Source organism: Lottia gigantea, assembly GCF_000327385.1.
Source record: "Lottia gigantea unplaced genomic scaffold LOTGIsca_29, whole genome shotgun sequence".
Lineage (NCBI taxonomy): Eukaryota > Metazoa > Mollusca > Gastropoda > Lottiidae > Lottia > Lottia gigantea.
This window is the reverse complement of record NW_008708943.1, coordinates 2,444,167-2,466,938: the sequence shown is the minus strand read 5'-3', so window position 1 is coordinate 2,466,938 and position 22,772 is coordinate 2,444,167. Positions and strand designations below refer to the sequence as shown.

Sequence of the window (22,772 nt, the reverse complement as noted above, 5' to 3'; positions counted from 1 at the left end):
GAAGACACCGTCACAACGATCGTCTCCAACATCACCGACAAGTTACTGATGTCAAGGAGGACACAAACCAAGATGAAGGGAAAGATGAAACTCAAGACGCTACGCCTGAAGCGAAAGCAGAGTCGATCGCTGAAACCAAACAAATGGAGAATCCAGAGGAGCCAGAAGAGGAATTTGCAATTTCAGCTGTCTCTTTGGCACAGGAAGATTTGACCACTCCTTCCACAGAAGAAATATCAGAAACAAAAACAGTATCCGAAGAAGAAAATATAATCTTACAGGAAAATGCTTTGCCTACCCCCCAAGAAATCATCGTAAAGAATGCACTACATAAAATATCAAAAACCACCCCAAGCCTCGAAAAAATTGCATTGGCACCTACTACTATAGAAACCACCCAACTTACTGAAGGAAGAATATTAGATATCTTGCCAAATCCCAAAAAACCTATAGAGGTGGAAAAAACAAATATAATCCCGAAAGAAGAAAAACCCGCTGCCTTACCCGTGCCACAAAAACCTGTTGTGAAGGAAAAAACAATTATAAAACCCGAAACCAACCCCAGCCCGAAAACAGAAAAGTCGGATGAATTGCCCGTGCCACAAAAACCTATTGTGAAAGAAAAACTGGTTATAAAATCGAAGACCACCCAAAGCCCGAAAAAAGAAAAGTCAGATGTCATGCCCGTGCCACAAAAACCTATTGAGACAGAAAAACCAATTATAAAATCGAAAACCATCTCAAGCCCAAAAAAAGAAAAATCAGATGTCATTCCTGTGCCACAAAAACCTATTGTGAAAGATAAACCTACGATACAGTTGGAAACCACCCTAAGCCCGAAAAATGAAAAAATAGATGCCTTACCCGTTCCACCAAAACCTGTTGTGAAAGAAAAAACAATTATAAACTCGAAAACTAACTCAAGCCCAAAAGAAGAAAAATCAGATGCATTGCCCGTGCCACAAAAACCTATTGTAAAAGAAAATCCACAGATAAAGTGGGAAACCATCCCAAGCCCAAAAGAAGAAAAATCAGATGCCTTACCCGTGCCACAAAAACCAATTATAAAATCGAAAACCACCCCAAGCCCAAAAGAAGAAAAATCAGATGCCACTCCCGCGCCACAAAAACCTATTGAGAAAGAAAAACCAATTATAAAATCGAAAACCACCCCAAGCCCAAAAGAAGAAAAATCAGATGCCATTCCCGCGCCACAAAAACCTATTGAGAAAGAAAAACCAATTATAAAATCGAAAACCACCCCAAGCCCAAAAGAAGAAAAATCAGATGCCATTCCCGCGCCACAAAAACCTATTGAGAAAGAAAAACCAATTATAAAATCGAAAACCACCCCAAGCCCAAAAGAAGAAAAATCAGATGCCATTCCCACGCCACAAAAACCTTTTGAGAAAGAAAAACCAATTATAAAATCGACAACCACCCCAAGCCAAAAGTCGGAAACCATTCCCATCTCAGACGAAGAAAAATCAGATGCCTTACCCGTGTCACAAAAACCTATTATGCAAGAAAAACCAAAGATAAAGTCCGAAAACATTCCCATCCAAGAAGAAGAAAAATCAGATGCATTACCCATACCAAAAAAACCTATTATGCAACAAATTCCGATGATAAAGTCGGAAACCATACCAAGCCCAGAAGAAGACAAAGCAGATACCTTGCCTGTGCCACAAAAACCTACTATGCAAGAAAAACCAAAGGTAGAGACAGTTATTACCCCAAGCTCGAAACTAGAAAAAATAGGTGCCTCCACCACTCCTCAGAAAGCTCTTGTCAATGTAGAACCAAAGAAAAAGTCAGAAATTACCCAAATTCCCGAAGAAAAATTATCGACTTCAAAGGATGCTACCTTGCCAAAGAAAACCAAAGAACCCTTTATGAATGAAACGCCAAATATCTTATCAACTCCAAAAGCATCAACGGAACGTTCTATTACCACTGCGGAAACGACACACGAGATGAACGTTATATCAACAACTTCTAAGAAAGTAATTTCGACAGTGGATTCTAACGAAAAGCATGATCTATTATCAGTTACCACAGAAATGTCACCCGAAAGTCCAACAAGTTCAACCGTTTCTTCAAAACATAAACAGGGCTCTTTAGTTGGTTCTATGGGATCCCACGTAAAACATGCAAACATAGGGAAGAATACAAACAAAAATGAAACTTCCGTTTTGAAAGATCGGCTTAAAAAGAAAATCGATTCCTTGAAGGTGCCAAAGAACATTGACAGCAATGTTTTCAAATCTAATTTTAAGCATAAAATCAACCCATCCAAGCTTCCGAAGAAAGTAGAGTCCTCTGTGTTAAAAAATAATCTCAAGAAAAGGGTCGATAACTTAAATATTCCAAAGAAAACAGAAACTAAGTTTTCAAAACACACACACAAAAAATCGCCCAATCACCATGCCCCTCCTATAAAACATAAACATCAAACGCTGAAACAGATGAATAAGGCGAAAATGTCTGAAGAGAATCGAAGAAACGATTTGGGTGCAAAACTGGAAAACAATGAAGAGGAAATAGATGTGATAGCAAAAACTACATCCACACCTAGCATCGTGGATGATAACCTTCGAAAACTAGAGGAGGACGTATTTGGTGAAACAATCTTATCAGGAAAGACGAAGGCCGAAGAGGAACGATCTTTGGAGCTGGTCAAGAAAGTTGAACATGAGGCCAAAGTTGCAGAAGAAAAAGTCCAGAAGCTCAATGAGAAAAACCCAGCAGCTGTCATGAATTTAAATGCAAAAATTGCCAACATTACTTCCAAATTACACCCAACAGCTGACGGCAGCCAAACTCAACTAATTTTAAACCCAGCTGATGAAAGATCTGTGGCTAAAAAGAGACAAGAAAATAACAAAGCTTTGACAATTATGCTAAATGAGCTAAGACAATTATTGGAAGAGATGAATCATAATAAAGTTTAGACTATCCCAAGATTTAATATTTTGTATAAGTATATCAATATTATTTTGTAAAAAAGTATGATGTGTCTTATAAGCATTATTGTACATGATCACAGCATCCACATTCTTAGCTAGCTCAGTGAGTGATCTGATTGCTATATAGTTGGACAAGATATTTCATATGACCCTTATCCCTTGTTAAAAATGGCAAATCATTAACCTTCTTATCTCGAAATCTTGAAGAAAAAAAACCTCTATAGTTTTACTAAACACCAACATGAAAAAGTGGAAGCATTGTAGCAAGCTATTTCCGGGGCCGTCTGTCATCCAAGATTTATTGTTAGCTTGATCGGTGGAGGAACCAAAGGAGGGGGGGGGGGAGGGGGAGGGGGGTCAGAGGTTACAGTCAACCAGAGCCATTGATTTCATGCGTAATTAATTTTACAGTCTTTCTGACGAGTGCTCAGGTTGGCTGTGTTCGCTAGCGTACAATCCAATCAAATTGTTGCATTCACAAACTTCCCTGAAAAAAAAGATGAAGACGTAATACTTTGATCATTGTGAAGATACTTAAGATGTTTTCATGCATAAATTTTTGCATCTTGCTAAAGCAACCGTTTCCATTCAATTTATCCAATTGTATCCAACATTTGGTGTGAAAGGATGGTTATTGCAATATTAATATCCACTAAAGATTTCCAGAGCATTCTACGTCTTCCGTCCATCTTCACAAGCAATTTTCAAAGTTTTCAGGTGGGATTTTTCCGTTAATGTCGAATTGATTTGGACATAATTCATTGGTGTAGTCGTGCTTGCTTTGCCAGATCATTGATTCACATGCCATTTAATATGAATATAACTCATATTCACCATTCTTGAGAATTAAATTTTATGTTTATTCTTATAAAGTGTTCAAGAGTTATTCAACACGCCTGTGGGCTGTTGTTGACGTCATTAAATTATGACGTCAACCAGAACAACCATGACGCCAAATTCAAGATGGATGCGTCCATAAAAAACAAAAATGGGCCTACGTAAAAGTGTTTTAGTCTTTTTATTATTTGGATATTTTCTTCAAACCTGTTATTCTAAAGAATCGACTAAAGTTAAAGCATCACATGGGGGCGTTACAGTTGACATTCCGTCGACCAAATCAGATCAAAAGCGGGATCTAAATGATAAACTAGATGTCGGAATTGACAAAAAACCAAAACGGTCAAATCCAGTTAAAACACCACAAGTGATCGTTGTAAACTTAAGTAAAGGTAGGTACATGAAATATTTTGTTTTTATTGATAGTGAAATTTCTGGTGGACACACAAGATTTTGAAGCTTCATATTTCGACGGTGAAATGTCTAAAATAGGCTGGGCTACTAATTTAGCTAAAAAGACTAAGGACAAGGTATGATTGTCCAAACAAATGGCGAACGATTCGCTTTAATCTTTTGAATCGTTGAAGCCGAAATCTAATACGTCTACCCAATGATAATCGACTTCACAATAAATTAACATGCCCATTTAAACTTAAAGTTGTATTTTGGGAAAGTTTTTATTTCTTTCGTGAACCATAAAGACGTTTTTTTTTTATCAATCTTTGCAGAGAAAATTACTAAGTTGGAGAAAACTTTGCGAAAGAAAGAATTTGAAAATGTTCAATTACGAGGTAAACGTTTCTTTTAAACTTTCATTTCCGAAAAAGGATAGATTAACTAAACTTGTAGTTTTTCTAATGTTCGATGACAAAATGTGTTATTCTAGCTTCAAGAGGAGAGAGTCGACATTTAAGATATTCTTTGATTATTGGTGGTTATATCCGACAACACTAGAGCAATTCAAACTCACAACACGACGTTGCTTGACTGCAATGAAATAGTTAATTTATGAATTATTATTTCAGAGGATCCTTGTAAATACGAACCTTGTTTACATCGTGGTTTATGCAGAAATGATTTGAGTCGAGGACCATCCAATTATATCTGTATCTGTCCTGTCGGATATTATGGATCCCGCTGTCAGAATAGTAAGTATGGGATTAAAACAATCAAGAGGTATACACTTAAAGCTTATTCTTCTAATAATTCACTTAAACACTAATATGGTCTCTCTGAGTGATCACTGCCAGTGCTTCTATGGGGCGGCAACACTGAAATTTATGTTTAAAAAGGTTTGAAATATATATGCTCTCTAAACTCAACTTCAGTCTTATTAAACTGACGAAAAATTGTAATCAAATTTGAATGAAGTTGAGCTGTATCAGATGAAGAGAGGGTAAATAAAATATATTTTAGGCTAATTTAAATTCTAATTAAGATAAGATTGGTTCAACTTCGACTATCTGTAATTCAGTTAACAGTTAAATGTCATGTCCATAATTTACATTTTGCCCGGTCAATTTTATCACATTGCACAAAGAATTAGACGTAAAATTCTATTCCCCTCCATTTCAGTTGTACCAATCTGTGGAGATGCCCCGTGTGAAAATGGTGAATGTTTATCTAAGTTGGACAGTTCACTATGTCGTTGTGCTAAAAATTCTGAGGATTACATCTGCAATGCAGCTTCAACAGGTTTGATTTATTTACACTTATGATCTGTTAATGATTATTGTGATTTTTGTAGGTACAATAAGTTACAAATCAGCAGCAAAGATTGAAAACAAGGGAAATAACTTCTGTGATAGGAATCGAACTCCAGCCCACTATTAACTAATAGTCTTTGAATTAGAGTTCTTTCCCTTTAGTCAATCTTCGGTTACTTACAGTAGTTGATTCGCTCAGTAAAATTTATAGCAGCAATATGATGGCAATATTCCATTTGCTTTTTGATGCATGGATATTGCCTGGATGCAAATATGAAAATTTGGCTTCCAAATTTGTCGATAACGTATTTTAATCTTGGAATTGTCTTTTGTCATTCGGTGGTATTTTATCAAGTTTATAGTGTTGATATGGTTTTCGTTGTTACCTCATCAGTTCAGATAAAGATTTATAAGAGAGAATTTATTCAGAGAGAAAACAAGGGAGTTTGATTTGCTATTAAACTGGTAATTATAATTTCAGGCCGACATTCAACAATATTTAGTAGGCTAGTACATACAGGCCATATTAAATACCATCACAAAAGAGACATCAGTATTACAGTGGGTATTTTGATTGCCCTAGCGTCGTTGATTGGTCTGTTTTGTCTCATCCATTGCTTTAAAGTATGGTCCAGAAGGTAGTTATATTTATTTTACTTTGCTTTTCTGATTTTCTATTCTGCTTTTCTTTACTAATTTGTTTTGCTTTGTTATTTGTTTATTCATTCCCGTCTTCATTAGACCACATGGTGAAGAAAAGGACGTAAATCTCCATTCATTTCATTCATTCATTCATTCATATATTTCAATTGATTTAATTATACAATTCAAAATGAATGTGTTCGTTCAATAAACAAGATATACATTCAGTAATTCTATTTTTCACTTATTGCAGGAAAGACCTACAGTTTTTCCATGACGAGTCTTATAAGGATGGTGTCTTTGAAGAACCCCCACCTCCAGGCTGTACAACTTTGTGTGGTGAAGTTTGTGTGGAAACAATGACTGGGCAACAACCGACACCGGAATATTCTAAAAAATGTAAGTACAGATACAAGCTATAAATTTATTTGATATGGGCAAAAGATTAATATTATAAGAAGACGAAAAATGAATTATTGATGCTAAATTTATTGAGATTACAGTATCTCACTATATAACCGCGTCGGAATTATGCACTGTTATAAATTTAGTTTTAGTGATGAACTGGACAACTTTAATCTCAAATACAGAAGATTCATTAGAGGGAAAAAGTCACTTGTCAACTCGAGTTCGAAAAGTTACCATAAAATCCAAAATCAACCTCTTCAACTATATTGTTCTATCACTTTAAATCTATTTCTGTCTCTTTTAGACGGTGTAGACATGCCACCTCTAACACAAAAGCAAATGAACGAGATTGTCAAACTCTTGCAGCACAACGACGACCAAAAACCTGATACGAGAACATCTAAACCCGTCATTACCAAGCCTCCAAAGTCTTCGCCATCAATAGATTTAGTCAAAGAATGGACAAAAACGCTAACATCAACGCCATCGAAAAAGTCTCTGGTATCCTCTAAAAAGTCTTTGACCCCTGAAGAAATTATGGATTCAATAAGAATCATATCACAAGGTGGAGATAAGTGTTCTTCAAACGTGGCTTCTGTGTCACACGGCGCTGATAAAAAAGTTTCCGTACTTTTACCGAAAGAAACACCAATGTATAACCTGGAGATTATAGCACCCTTGTCTCCTTCACCAAAACAAAACGAGAGACATCATAAACATCATTCTGCTGCTATTCAAGAACGTTCGACAGATTTTCCGAAAGAAGAGTATAGAAAAACACATTCAGCTTCACCTAAGAGACACCATGAACCTGTTACTTCAGCTATGGACAGGCGTTCGACAGATTTACCTAAAGTGGAGTATAGAAAATCCCATACTTCACCCGGAAGACATCATGAATCCGATACTTCTGCTATGGAAGGGCATTCAACAGATTTACCTAAAGTGGAGTATAGAAAATCCAATACTTCACCCGGAAGACATCATGAACCTGATACTTCTGCTATGGACAGGCGTTTAACAGATTCACCTAAAGTAGAGTATAGAAAATCCCAAACTTCACCCAGAAGACATCATGAACCTGATACTTCTGCAACGAAGGGGCATTCAACAGATTCACCTAAAGTAGAATATAGAAAATCCCATACCTCACCCAGAAGACATCATGAACCCGATACTTCTGCAACGAAAGGGCATTCAACATATTCACCTAAAGTAGAATATAGAAAATCCCATACTTCACCCGGAAGACATCATGAACCCGATACTTTTGCAACGAAAGGGCATTCAATAGATTCACCTAAAGTAGAATATAGAAAATCCCATACTTCACCAGGAAGACATCATGAACCCGATACTTCTGCAACGAAAGGGCATTCAACATATTCACCTAAAGTAGAATATAGAAAATCCCATACTTCACCCGGAAGACATCATGAACCCGATACTTCTGCTATGAAAGGGCATTCAACAGATTCACCTAAAGTAGAATATAGAAAATCCCATACTTCACCCGGAAGACATCATGAACCCGATACTTCTGCTATGAAAGGGCATTCAACAGATTCACCTAAAGTGGACTATAGAAAATCCCATACTTCACCCGGAAGACATCATGAACCCGACACTTCAGCTATGAAAGGGCATTCAACAGATTCACCTAAAGTGGACTATAGAAAATCCCACACTTCACCCAGAAGACATCACGAACCCGATACTTCTGCAACAAAAGGGCATTCAACAGATTCACCTAAAGTAGACTATAGAAAATCCCATACTTCACCCGGAAGACATCACGAACCCGACACTTCGGCTATGAAAGGGCATTCAACAGATTCACCTAAAGTAGGGTATAGAAAATCCCATACTTCACCCGATACTTCTTCTATACAAAAGCGTTCTGCTTTGGAGTCTTCTTCTTCAGAAAAATCTCACGTGGGGAGTATAAATCCATCATCTGGTACGTCAGCTTTGACGGGTAGTTCCACAGAAGTGTCTGAAGTGAGCAGTATGAACCCTTCTCATAATGCCTCCCGTATGTCTGCTTTAGATAGTATGAGTACAGAAATATCCAGAACGGCTAGTATAAATCCATCTTATATTGAATCTGGAATGTCTGCCATATCTGGTGTGTCTAGAGTATCAGGTGTGTCTGCCATGTCTGGTATGTCTGCCGTGTCTGGTATGTCTGCTTTAGAAAGTATGAATACAGAAATATCTGGAACGGCTAGTATAAATCCATCTTTTATTGAATCTGGTATCTCTGGTATTTCTGCCATGCCTGGTATGTCTGCTTTAGAAAGTAAGAATACAGAAATATCTGGAACAGCTAGTATAAATCCCTCTTTTATTGCATCTGGTTTGTCTGCCGTGTCTGATGTGTCTGCCGTGTCTGGTATGTCTGCTTTAGGAAGTATGAATACAGAAATATCTGGAACAGCTAGTATTAATCCATCTTTTATTGAATCTGGAATGTCTGCCATATCTGGAATGTCTGGTTTCTCTGGTATTTCTGCCATGTCTGGTATGTCTGCTTTAGAAAGTAGGGATACGGGAATATCTAGACCGGCTAGTATAAATCCATCTTTTATTGAATCTGGAAAGTCTGGTGTGTCTGCCGTGTCTGGTATTTCTGCCATGTCTGGTATGTCTGCTTTAGAAAGTATGAATACAGAAATATCTAGACGGGCTAGTATAAATCCCTCTTTTATTGGATCTGGTTTGTCTGATGTGCCTGGTATGTCTGGTATGTCTGCTTTAGAAAGTAGGAATACAGAAATATCTAGAACGGCTAGTATAAATCCATCTTTTATTGAATCTGGAATGTCTGCCATGTCTGGTATGTCTGGTATGTCTGCTTTAGAAAGTAGGAATACAGAAATATCTAGATCGGCTAGTATAAATCCATCTTTTATTGGATCTGGAATGTCTGGTATCTCTGGTATTTCTGCCATGTCTGGTATGTCTGGTATGTCTGCTTTAGAAAGTAGGAATACAGAAATATCTAGATCGGCTAGTATAAATCCATCTTTTATTGAATCTGGAATGTCTGCCATTTCTGGTGTGTCTGCCATGTCTGGTATGTCTGCTTTAGAAAGTAGGAATACAGAAATATCTAGATCGGCTAGTATAAATCCATCTTTTATTGAATCTGGTATGTCTGCCATGTCTGGTATGTCTGGTATGTCTGCTTTAGAAAGTAGGAATACAGAAATATCTGGAACAGCTAGTATAAATCCATCTTTTATTGAATCTGGAATGTCTGCCATTTCTGGTGTGTCGGGCATGTCTGGTATGTCTGCTTTAGAAAGTAGGAATACAGAAATATCTAGAACGGCTAGTATAAATCCATCTTTTATTGAATCTGGAATGTCTGGTATTTCTGGTGTGTCTACCATGTCTGGAGTGAGTAGTATACAACGTTCGTCTGCTGGCATTCGTACGTCTTCTGGGTCTACTGAGAAATATGGTTCTTCTCTGCCAAGCAAAAACAACGGAAAAAGAAACGGAAGGAATTTTAAATCTGGTACATCTACGACGATTTCAGAAATAGCTGAAGTAGATAGAAGAAGATCTCATGCCCGTGATACGTCTGCTGGAATATCGAAAGTGGGGAATGAAAAACGTCTGTCTTCATCATCAAAGAGATTAAGGACAAAAGTCGACAAAAATCAAAAACGTGCATCAACAACTGAAAGGGGTAAGTGGAGATATTAGAATTCAACTAGGTTTCCTAAAGCTTTTAGTGATATTTTATGGACACTTTCCGTCCCTCCGATAGTTTTCAAGCTGTACCTTGATGATATGGAAGAAGTTCATCTTTAGTGATTTTTTTTGTTTTATATTTTTATTTATTTTTGTCTAAATTAAGGCGTTACCGATCGCTTTGCTACGCGACATAATTTATCCCTAGTTCCCTACAGCTCACAGACACCGGAAACATCATTCTGTTGTACTGTTAAGTATTTGTAAACATCCATTCAAATTGATTCTGGAAAATGTATTAAATGGATTGATTTCTATATTTTCAGGGGTTGGTGTAAGGAGGTTATCTAAACATGAAATGGTCGGAAATTCATCAAGCTCTGCTTCTACTTTAATAGAAGAAATTAAACCAAGAGGAAGCCGTGATGTAAATACTGCCAAACTCCCAAAGAACATTTCCACGAAAGTCACCTCTAAAATTACACCAGGATCTGTGGATAAGCATTTTGATTCATTTCATACAAAACCCGCTAAAAAATCCACTGAAGACAAGATTCGAATGAAAGCTGCCAGTCCTGTTAAAGTTAATGTAGCGTCCGCCACCTTATCAAAGACCTTATCAAAGACGAAACATGGCGATGTTTATCATGATCACGTTTCTTCTGATAAGAGCAAAATGTCCCTGAAGGCTGTATCTGGTTCTACCTTATCAAGGTTTTTAGATAATCGTCGGAGTAGTGCTAGTTCGGTAGAATACAAAGGTGCATCCCTGAAAGAAACTAAGGCTGGAAATCGACCAAGAAAAGGATCCACAGAAAATGACGAAGGTGGATTAGATGGTAGAATACGACTTGCGCCCTCGCCAATGTATCCCAAGAAGACCTTTAAGCAGATTAGAACTAGAATAAAGCCTGTGTCTAGTAATGTGTACGAAGATTGGACCTACTCCGAAATAACATCAACTCCTATTGATATTATTAACCCCTCTCCTGAAAAATACCAACAATACTTTGATAATAAAGCCATAAGGAGGCCAGAGATTGGCCTCAACAGAAGTACAAACTACCAAGACCAACACATCTCTACTTCCGCAAAACGAGGAGAAATCCGTGTAAGTCAACGCAAATCTTCTAGACATAAGAAGAGGAAGAAGTATAGTGTAGATTCTAATATTACAAATAATTCCATATTGTCAGTGTCCCCAAGTATGTCAGATGTTAACATCGATCCCAATAGCTCACATACTATATATGATAAAATTGACTTCCGGAGGGAATCGGGTGATTTTGAAGCTCAGATATCAAGCGATAGTGAAGATGAAGAGGGGCATTACGGTGATGAATTTGCAGATAACCTTGGCAGAAAACACAAATTTCTTCAAGCTGAATCAAATGAGACAGCTGCGATGAAAGCAGAAGAAACTTTTCCACAAGAAGATGAAAACCATGAACCACAACCATGTTCACCTCAGAAACATGAAATCAGTGATCATTTAACGCTAGATGATTGGTTGGTGCCCAACCTGTCCATCGACTCTGAAGATCGATCAACACCCGAACTGGAATCAAGGCAAACATTACGAGAACAAAACCATTCCAATTCTACGTCAGTTGATGTTCACCTGCCTAAAGAACTTGTTGATCTTGAAACATCATTTGAGAACACATTTGATATTATACCTGAAGAAACCACAGCTTTGGAAAATTCACTAAAAGTTTCTATTTTAGTAGAAGAAACTCTCAATACCAGCTGGCTGGTGCCTAAATCTCCTATTGTTCATGTAGAAACCGAAAACCTTCCTGAAACCAATGCTAATATGATTTCAGAAAAATATCTTTCGAAGACCAAGGATGTCAAAGACATTTCTGTCACTCAGGAAGATCTTCGAAACGCTCTGGCTCAAACCGTGGAAAATCTTTCTCAAGATGACCCTGAAGACGAGCGAGAGGGTAAGGATAGAACTGAATGTGACAAAGCAGAACACGTTGATGACGATTTTAACGCCGACATAGCCCAGGGTACAAGTAACGGCGATACGAAGGATGAAGTTGATTTGAACGAATCATTAGAATGGCCAGATATAGAGGATACAGACGACAAACAAGATGATTCAGTAAACGCAACTTTCGGATCAATAACGATGGAGATCAATGAACTGAGCTGTGAATTGGAAAATGTGGAAGATCAAGAAATCACTTTTAGAATTTGAACTTTGTGACAAAATTCATTAATTAATTCGTATTACCTTATTGTTGTTTGACTTTTACGTTGAAATTGTTTACAGTCGACATAATATTCTTAACTATTTGAAAGGGGTCATTTGTATTAATCCATTTTTTCAGAATGAAAATCAGACGTATGATGCATCTCCAATTAAATAAAACGAGCAATTGAATCGAAAGAGTGTTATTACCATATGTTTATGTTGTCGGTGATATCTATTTGTCGTCATTTCCTACAAAACTTTTTAACTTAGGCTGCTGTTTCGGATTTTCATTCTGAGAAGATATTGATAGTTTGAATATTTAGACGACTATTTCCCTTCAATATTTGATGCGATGCTAATCTATGATTTTATTTTTTTAGTCAATTTTGTTTGATTTTACATTAATAAAATGTGATTTCAATTATCGAAATGTCTTCTCTAAGCATTTGCTAAAAAATGGAACCACAAGGTTAGCAAAAACTCATATTGAAAGGAAATGGAGTTTTACGTCCTACTTGTCTACAGACTGGGTCTGACACCGTCATGCAATAATGGACATTTTGCCAGGACGATGGCATTAGCCAACAATTAGCCAATGTTTCGATTTCCAAATGTCTATATGGATCTTTAACCAGCACAGTCTTTATCACATAGAGCCTCGGATTATTGTCAGAATGTTAGCCCCTGCAATGCTGTTATGACGAAAATTATATGGGAAGGGGTTTGCAGAGGACCTCGAAACAAACCTCGAATGCATACACAAGGTATCTTGCCATGAAGGGGATTCGAATCTTTTGCACCTTGTCGCAAAAAGAACGAGCAGGAATGTCCATGATGAACAATGATAAGACTGCCAATAATGTTATGTAGGAAGATGACAAGTTAACGGTCGCTTCCAGTGGATGCCGATATCGCAAAACTATAGGTTGTTGTTGGGAAGTGAAATCATTCTATTTGTGATAATTATTCAACCTCGAACTATTCCCAACACTTAGTAATGTCTTCTATTGTACAATAATTACAAATAATTGTACACTTTAACATTATTTCCACCCAATATTTACTCTCTGATCTTTTCAAGCCCGAGGCTGTTATTTGGTTGCAGGATCGCAGAAGGTGATAAATGGCCAATCAAATACCTAGTATTGTTTTATTGTATTATTGTTCAATTCATAACGTGTTGGATGATTGGATAAATCAGAAGGCGATAACAACCGATAAACAAAAGTTATGATAGCAATTCATGTAAGTGATTGTGTCTGATTACAAGCCCCGAGGGTTTAGGGACCTTGAATCGGTCCCGGGTGTGGGGTGTTTAGTTGGTCAACAGACGTAAGGGTGTGAGGATAATCTCCTGAACATATTACAGATACTAAACACCTTCTGTAGAATAGTAATACTTTAATCTGTTAATCCTATTTTGACTTTAAACTAACAGTTGTCCAGTTAGTGACCTCTTGACCCCGGTTAGGACACGTTACGTTGCTGCTCTTTTTAGGTTCCTAATGAAACTACATGGACACGGATGATTTTCTTCGAGCTAGTTGAACATAATAGTTTGAAATGCAAGCTGACTATTTGGATATGTTCTTCCGCAAAAATCTAGAAAAAAAAACTGCACACTATCAGGCGGTCAAAGTAATCTAAACTTTTGCCCTTTTTGGTGTTATGGATGAAAGATCTATTTCAAGCAATAATCAGAAAACAACCACAGCATTTCCTAAACTGCGTCCAACGCAATTCCACATTGAGTATGATAATACTTGAACAAAAATGCATTAAATCTAATCACCGTTAAGTAGACGATCAAGTATAAAAAAAAAAGATTCTACCTCCCACCACCAAATATAAAGATGCCCATTGGTTTAAAGATCTTTTACGACAAGAAAGAAACATTTTGTAGCCTGTAAAGTTGCCAAAACTGTCTATGTTTAAGGAAACGTTTTCACAATTCTGACACAGCCGATACCCCCCCCCCCCCCCCCCAACCCCTCCTCTCTCTCTCTTTTTTAACTTTGAGGCACCACGACTGGAAAAAAAAAACGTATCAAGTAGGTGTGCCGTCAACTAAAGTTTGTATGAGTTTGCAGTAGGCGTAAGTCTGAATTAAAAACTTTCAACGAAAGTGGCACCCTCCCCAAATTCCACTCTTCCATATGATTCATTATGGTGGAAATGAGGGGGGTGGGGTACAAAAATGGAAGCAATCTTTCCCACGATCAATAAAGTGTGAAATCCCTTCTGTTTATTCAGCAATTAATTTATAAAGTAGAACACTCCATAAAGATGATAAATCTAAAGACCTATTTCGGAATTAAGATAATTTTACTCTTTTGTATTTCTCATTTCTCGGTCGTAAAAATGATCTACTTTGTCTTAAAGACTTTGAATTTAGCCGACAAAATACAGGTAACACTTTCTCGAGATTTAAACAAGATTTTCTTCTTACAATCTGCTAAAATATGTACAAATTATAGAAGATATTGTTCTTTAATATTGCCCAGTAATTAACCAATCAACCCTTTTCTTTCGTCTGAACCGCTTGACCAATTATCCAATCACAGATCCTCTTTCGTTGATCGTTTCTATTGTTGACAGATAAAGGGTTAAAACAAATATGATCAATCTCGTCAAATCTCACGATAAAGCGACGAGATTTTTAATTGCTCTTTTTTATTCTCTCGACTTTCTGTCTTAATCTTGTGACCTTTCTACTTGGAATCCGAGAATCGGCTTGCTTCAAACGATATCAGTATTTTGGGTGTTTATTGCCCATTTTCTATCCTCATTTAGGACTATTTGATTATGGGTGTAAGGTTAAAGGGTGTTAAATGGAAGGAAGGGGTTTTATTTGACCTGTAATTATCATTCCGCTGCTCACGAGTTCATCTCTATTATAGTTCTAAAGATATCGATCAGGTTATCGATATCTCATCAAATCTAAGAAAATTTTCAATTATTGCTTGAGTTGAACTCCTCGACTTTTTTCTCAATATCGTTAACACCCCAATCGTCTGAGCTTTGGTGGAAAAGATTGAGGGTCAAAACTTGAACAATCGACAGCATTAACAGTAAAAATTAGTCTTCCATATAAAATATGACACATAACATATTAAACAGTTGTCGTATGCTCTATAGTTTGAAATGAAATGAATCTATAAGGAGCACCAGCACCAAACGACCTATATAGCTCCAGAAGACGATAGAATAATGAAACAACTAAAACAATACAACACATATCAATATGACAGAAAGGAGTCTCGTTATAGTTTGAGCGAACCATACTATACCTAATAGCTCATATATTTCTTGTTAGTGGTCCCTAATTCCACCAGTATATCTTTTAGTAAATTCGATATCAGGGTTCAATAGTCTATTATATTTATTTTTTTTTGGTTAGTCAATGTAATGACTCTCAAGATTTTGTGAATAGCTCTATAATTATACCTGAAAATTTAAATACAAAAATACATATAAGCTCTACATCTTTAATCTGATACCTTCCGTTTTTCACAAGTGTATTCCAAAACATTCAATAGCCGACAAAATTTTGATTGAGACACAATCGAATTAGAGCTTGCTCACTACCCTACAGGAAAACCTTATGTCACTTTGCCAACTAACATCATACTCAGAGACTTAACTTATATAATATTATAAAAAAAAATATTATACACAGATATAGACTATGAATTTATGATATTCCGCAGCAAATTGATGAAATACGTTTATCTTAAATCAAAGTGGATGATTCAAAGTTATTTTTCACAATTCATGAATTTGAATATTTAGCATGAATGTAAGTGACAAATTGACGGAAGTTGAGAAATTTATGGTTGACATCAAACCAGTTTGTATTTTTATGATCAAATATAAGAAATATATTTATTTGGTTTCTTGAAGTCATTGACTATAGCTTTTTGTGGATCTACCCTACATCTGGTAACAACAGTTTCAATCATTTCAATATTTTCGAACACAAAGTAGAAAAACAAACAAACACAGACTTGCAAAATACCAATACAAACGAAGAACATTTGAGAATATCGAATGAAGAAATTGAGAATTTAAGAAATTTAAATGGAGTATTTGAGAATTTAAGAAATTTTAAATGGAGTATTTGAGAATATCAAAATATGAAGAATTTGAGAAAACCAAATTGAGAATTTAAATTTTGAGTACTTCAGAATATCAAATAAAATCATTTGAGAATATGGAATAAAAACATGTAAAAAATATGTTGATAGAAAATTTAAGATACTAAAATGGAATTTAAAAGGAGAATTCGGAATACAAAATAGAAAATCTGGCATTAGAATGGGGAATTTGACCTGCAATGTACAATTTATCAAAAATAGTATGTATTATTCGAAAACGACAGAGTTTGTAGCTGCCAAAAGGAGAATCTATTACTACCAACACTTCCGTTACAAAAAAAAAAATCGAGCTAATTGTTGATAAATAAGTTCTTTGGCAATGCAAAGTCTGTCAAAATAAATCATTTTACAAAATTTCACAATGAATTTTAAACTGCTCCCTTTTGTTGTGGAACACAAGTCGCATAATAAAACATCTTTCATTGAGTTTTCAAACCGATCTATGGACAGACTATTTAAAATGTCCATCAAACCATTTTCATTAACATCAATTTGGACAAATTTCTTAACCTTTTCAGAATGAAATTGATTTTATAAATTGGTAAATACATAAAACTCAACGTTCATTTTTCCAATAAACGAAAATAATTGAGTTTTTAGTTGACTTTTATCCTTTTCTAATTTCAATTTAATCAAAATATTAATAACAATAATACTGGATTTATAGCTTAGTTATTTATTCTTCAGTCCAATATATAATTCATATTTTTATTATTCCCTTCGTAGTAATTAAGATCTGTGCTTATCTGTCAGGTAAAGAAGGGCGTGGTCTTCATAATCAACCAATAATTATTCCCAATACTCAATTATATCTCCACCAATGAGATCGTCTGTAATAAATAACTTACTGATGGATATTTGTTACGCTAGCTGTCAACGACCACAAAAACACGCCTTTCTATCTTATTTTCCTTTGATGTGATCTGATTGACTTTTGTCCTAGGTGAAAAGTCACGATTATCAAGACGTTATTATCATAATTGTATTGATGAGAATTGGGACTGGATGACTATGTTCCACATGACTAGCCATGGTGACAATTTATAGGCTTCGAGATTCATCTTAAAACTTCATCATTACTAGCTGAACGTTACAACATCATACACAGTCGATAGATTCATCTTCGATCTATCTGATCAGAGTTCGATCTGTAACCAATCAAATATTCTGTGATATCTTCGATCTTGGTTCAGTTTATTGATTTACTGAGAATATTTTATCATCAACTATTAGATGGTATTGGACTGGTTTGTGTAAGCTGTTATCGACAATTGAAGAGTGCCGGTTGGGACATAAAATGTGTTTATAACAAGGTGTAACCCTTTACTGTGTTAACAAACGAACTTAATAAGTGATAAAGACTTGAACATATACCAAAATGCAGTCGATGGTATCCAACTACGATCGTCAGCACCCACTGACTGACGGAGAAGAAGAAATTGATGTAGAACGCACTGGCAACTTAACACCATATGGCAGTGATTCTGAAGCTAGTGTTTCCAGCGCTGGTGAAGGAAGATCATCAACACCAATGATGTCACTTCCGGGAAAATCTCCAGATCATAATCAGAGCCTTGACTCCCAATCACCGCCGTCACCGGTCACACCACCACACTATAAAGGCATGAGCCCTAAAGGTGAGTCCTACTTCCTATTGCCATTATTTTACATTTCATATCATTTTGTAAAAGGGATATCAAAATCATTACACAGTATTACTTGCACTCATATGGTTGAGAATTTAAATTTGACAAATACTAAGACGTTTCTCTGAATAAGAAAAGTGTTAACTGAAACACTGTTAGTAAAATTGCTCTGATCTAGGTGGACATTGAATGATTCTTGTTTCCAACAAACTGAAATGGTACTTATATTTGGATTAAATATGCGTTCAGAATATATTATGCCCTAAATTTGTCATTTTGTTTAATGTCAATCTGAAAAATTCTGATTATGAAATAAGTCTAGTAAAGACAGAAATAAAAGCTAATCAAGAAATGGTCTGGTACAAGCGTTCTTTCACTCTTTTACGGAGCTAAGTTAATTATACTATTATTCAATATAATATTTAGTAGTTTATAATAATAATATTTGTGTTCTTTTATTGCGGCCTTCGCCAGTGCCTCTATAAGAAATTCTCCAAGAACACCCAATACTCTCAAATTTGACAAGGTAGAAGGGTTTTCCACCCAAAAATGATACAGAAAATGACACTTTAAACCGAACAATCGATCTGCTAATAGATAAAAAGATGAATGATGTATCTTTTAATCCCTTAATCTTATTGACTTCTGATTCAATCGAAAGGGCAACTGTCAATTTACAGATGAATCCGAGGAAATCCGGACTATTGATGTTTAAAAGAGGGAGAAGGAAGGATTAAAATTTGACATCTTCAACTGTATTGGATAGACCAATATTGTTATACTGTGCATTTGAGTGTGATATTTTAAACTGAGCTTCGGACATTATTGTATTTAATATTAAGTTATATACGATGGAACATTTCTTCAGTGTATAACAAAATGCATGCCCCTTTACTAGTTTTTGGCTCCGTCTCTTAGAGAAAGCAGAATTTTGTAGTAAAAGTTGTATTGCCTAATTTTTGGCGGGTAAAAGTTTAGCTCGCAGACGATTAGATGACAACATTATTAAAATTATAAACTATGTATGGAAGATAAGATTGTGTAATATAACAAGATAAATACAGTACAAATTAATTCATTACTCAATTCAATCAAATAGGTATAGTTTTAATCAAAGTAACCTTTTTTTTTCTTGGGAAATCATCTCAAAATGATTAAAAAAAATAAATAAATAAAACGTCCTATCAGGCCCTATTGTGCAATCTACAAAACTTATTTTAAAGAGTTGAAAAGGCTGAAAGATATAAAACACTCCTCAACATTTGATGCAAATTAGTATCACATCTGCAAACTTGTTAAAACTTAAAAAATAGAGAAAGGGTAGAATAAGAGGTTTGCCACAGTACAATTCTTATTAATTCACCCGAATGTATTTTTCGAGGATGATCATGGCACAACATATTTTCTTTTCAACTTTTGGCTAACAAAAGCAACAAAAATGCAAATTCCTTCAAAATATTTCGACTAGAAATGATAATGTTATAGTACATCAAAGAATTTCTGAGTCACCGCATTTGGCGCCGGAGTCTATAATTAGCTAGAAAAATTATTAACTAATTCTTTTTATTCAAAAATAGGGGCCGACCCATAATCCGACTTGTACCCCAATATTAATCGATTTTAATTGAAAGAGGGAAAATGTACTAAACTATTTGAATTGATCTGTAACCTTTAGTCTACTTAACTTTTTATAAATTAATTGACTCCATTTTATAGAATCTCGTGAAAAACCCTTAAATATTCGACAGATGAATCATGTGTCACAAAGAAAAGCCATGAAAATTCGTTATTTTTGTATTATTTTCGAGCATAATAAGCGATATATCTATTGAAATAGTTGATAATCTGTTGGCTGGCAAGTCGTGAATTCGTCTCTAATTTTAAAGCTGATTGATAATTGAAGTATTTTGTCCTAAAAAGAAAACTTGATGAAAATTAACTCCGATTCTCTGCCCTGTATTTTCGTGGTTTTTTATAAATACGGAGTGTAAATTGTCATTAGATTTTTATTCAAATAATTTCTAAAGACTTTTGTTCAAGGCTAATCTAGTCATATTTTAAAGAAATTCGTATTTTTGTATTTCATACTATTAGATCATTTCTAAAGTTTATTAGTTTTTTTATTCATGGATTTCAATAAATTCAATGTGATACTCTTCACGGTAAAAGAGCACAAATAGTCTATTCATATCCCACAATGCATTTCTTGTACCTTTTGTGTTTTCCGGGTCGGAGAGTACGAGGTTTTTTCGTTCACTTTGTAACATTCATTGACAGAGGTATAATTTCTTGTTAAAGCCGTTTAGAATCTTTTTCTAACCACAAATTACACTGATTAGGTTTCATTGTAATGGCAGAATGTGTCATATTGTATTTAGGACCCGAGTAAATGGTTTGTAAGGGACCTAATTATAGAGATTTTGGTTCACTAGGGCTACTAAACAAGGAGTATCGTTCAAGTAAAGCTTTTTACGCGAAATTTTGAGGAATGTTATGAAAAAGACAAAGTTTAAAGCTTATCATTCCATAGTATAGGTTATTGAAAGCATTGATATTTATTATGATCATGTGATATTCATCCAGGACATTATCAAGGGACGTTACTCACAAGCCTGTCTTCTCTCTGCGAATAATTAATTATATTTTTTTGGATAGTACAGAATTGTCGATCAATGTTTATTTCCACTAAAGTTAAGATATGAATGCTTTTGGCTTCCATTTACATGTATTTGGATTTTTCTTATTAATCTGTATAGTTTTGATGACATGATTAGAGACTTTCATTACAGTTCCATGCATTAATGATTATGAAAATGAAAACATTCATAAGTTACCTGGGTCGTCCTTTGATGTTTAAATTAAGATACGTTGGCAGACCTCCGCCAACAATTATTGCCTTTGATCATTTTCAACCCTAAGTGTCAATTGTTTTTTAAGGGTTGACAAAATGAAGACACAGTTCTTGACAATAATTGATCTTTAATGATATTTTCATTACAAAATTATTAATAAGCCAATGTCGTTATCACTGCTTGAGAGTTTACCCCCACAAATCCGCTGTAAAATAATCCTCAAAGCGAAAGTAGAGTTTTAAAATCGAAAGTGGGATTTAAAGTTAACGATTTGTTGATAAATCACAACCAATAATTTCATATAAAATTTCATGATATTTTCCCAGTAAAATAATATCTGCTTTGATCTCTGTCGTTAGATAAATATCGGTGATTTTAATATCGGAAGTTACTCATATTTTCAAACAAGCCTTTAACGTTTTACTTGCTGGGACTGAATTGTTACAAGATGATGGAATATGATGCATTACGACGGGCACTGCATAAGTCTAAATGGACCCAATTATCGTTTGATCTACAATCTGTCTATCCATGTGGTTTATCCATCTTCTATTTTCAATATCTCATCTTCATGTTTTGTTTTCTTTCACACCAAGTTTTATTACACAACAGAAAGGGTCTGTAATTTCCCTAATGGCGAAACAATCTACTCAACTATCAATTGAGTTATTGTTCAGTTTTATGACTGTAGCCGAGAACTAAATGTACCGTAGTAATTTAATACATCACAAAATAAAAGGTAAAAGGACTTCAGATGATGGTAATTGACTCGAGTTATTCAAATTACGTCATCATGACGTGTATAGCTAAACATTCCATTGATAACGCTATGGTCTATAAAATAAATCTGACTCTTGACATGAATAGGAAATGGTTTTAAGAGATGGTAGATGAGTCTAATCGTATTGAACTCTATAGGTTGATATCTTAAAGAAAATTATAGTGTACCAAACTTCTTTTCTGCTCATTGTCTTAAGGTGTCAACTTGTACAAAACCATCAGATTCCTTTGATATACATACATTATTTACTACATTTCAGTTTAAGGACTTTTGACTTTTCATTCTTTAAAATTGATCGAAACGCAGTCGCAAGTTCCCAATTTAGCAGTCATGTAAACCCCCACAAAATCATGACACAACGATGCACGGAATTAAAATAGGGTCAGAAAATCACATAAGGCTAGTGTCTTTACCTGTTCATTTATGTTCAGATATGAATTATGAGTTAAATTGGCCTAAGACAAGGCTGCTCTAGCGATCCCCTCTTTTCCAAATTGTTTATAAATGAATTCCATACATATCATATATCATCTATCTGCCATCCGACATTTCTTTTAGTGTGAAAAGCTAAATTTAATATGGAGAAACCCCCAAAATTATAGATCAATTTAATTCAAATAACCTTTCGGAAAAGATAAAAGTATTTGAAATAAGATGGGTTGAGTTAAATATATTACCAGATGATGCAGAATGGTCACTCAGCAGGATCCAAATAAAAGTGAACACTTGGATACACTGGAAAAATTTTCTCACGAATGTGCTCAGTTCATTACTTGAATTTATTGAGGATTAACCTGCGATTTCAACCCGATTAAAGATCTATAAACTAGCCACCCTGCTGTTTTTATCAATCGTCAGAAATA

General features: G+C 35.2%; 2 protein-coding genes across 2 annotated transcripts in view; both read left to right on the top strand.

Moving 5' to 3' along the window:
- The window catches only part of LOTGIDRAFT_232553 (hypothetical protein), a gene marked incomplete at its 5' end in the record, with an annotated part of 7,697 nt that extends 4,674 nt beyond the window's left edge, over positions 1-3,023 (top strand). The window contains one exon of the mRNA XM_009056914.1: positions 57-3,023. Coding sequence (XP_009055162.1) covers positions 57-2,954 — 2,898 coding nt within the window. The 3' untranslated portion in view covers positions 2,955-3,023. The remainder of the gene's footprint in view (positions 1-56) is intronic.
- A 5,964-nt stretch (positions 3,024-8,987) lies between these two features.
- Positions 8,988-11,958, top strand: LOTGIDRAFT_189646 (hypothetical protein). The gene is made up of 3 exons (XM_009056913.1): positions 8,988-10,262; positions 10,594-11,015; positions 11,107-11,958. Exons 1-3 carry the CDS (start codon positions 9,035-9,037, stop codon positions 11,173-11,175), a joined length of 1,719 nt encoding a protein of 572 aa, XP_009055161.1. The 5' UTR covers positions 8,988-9,034; the 3' UTR covers positions 11,176-11,958.
- The last annotated feature ends 10,814 nt before the right edge of the window (positions 11,959-22,772 follow it).

Bases quoted from the DNA above. Each gene is read 5' to 3' on its own strand.
- LOTGIDRAFT_189646 (XM_009056913.1), top strand. From the start codon at position 9,035: ATGTCTGCCATATCTGGAATGTCTGGTTTCTCTGGTATTTCTGCCATG. The intron at 10,263-10,593 runs GTAAGTGGAGAT...CTATATTTTCAG, and splicing joins TGCATCAACAACTGAAAGGG to GGGTTGGTGTAAGGAGGTTA. The intron at 11,016-11,106 runs GTAGAATACAAA...GTGGATTAGATG, and splicing joins GTCGGAGTAGTGCTAGTTCG to GTAGAATACGACTTGCGCCC.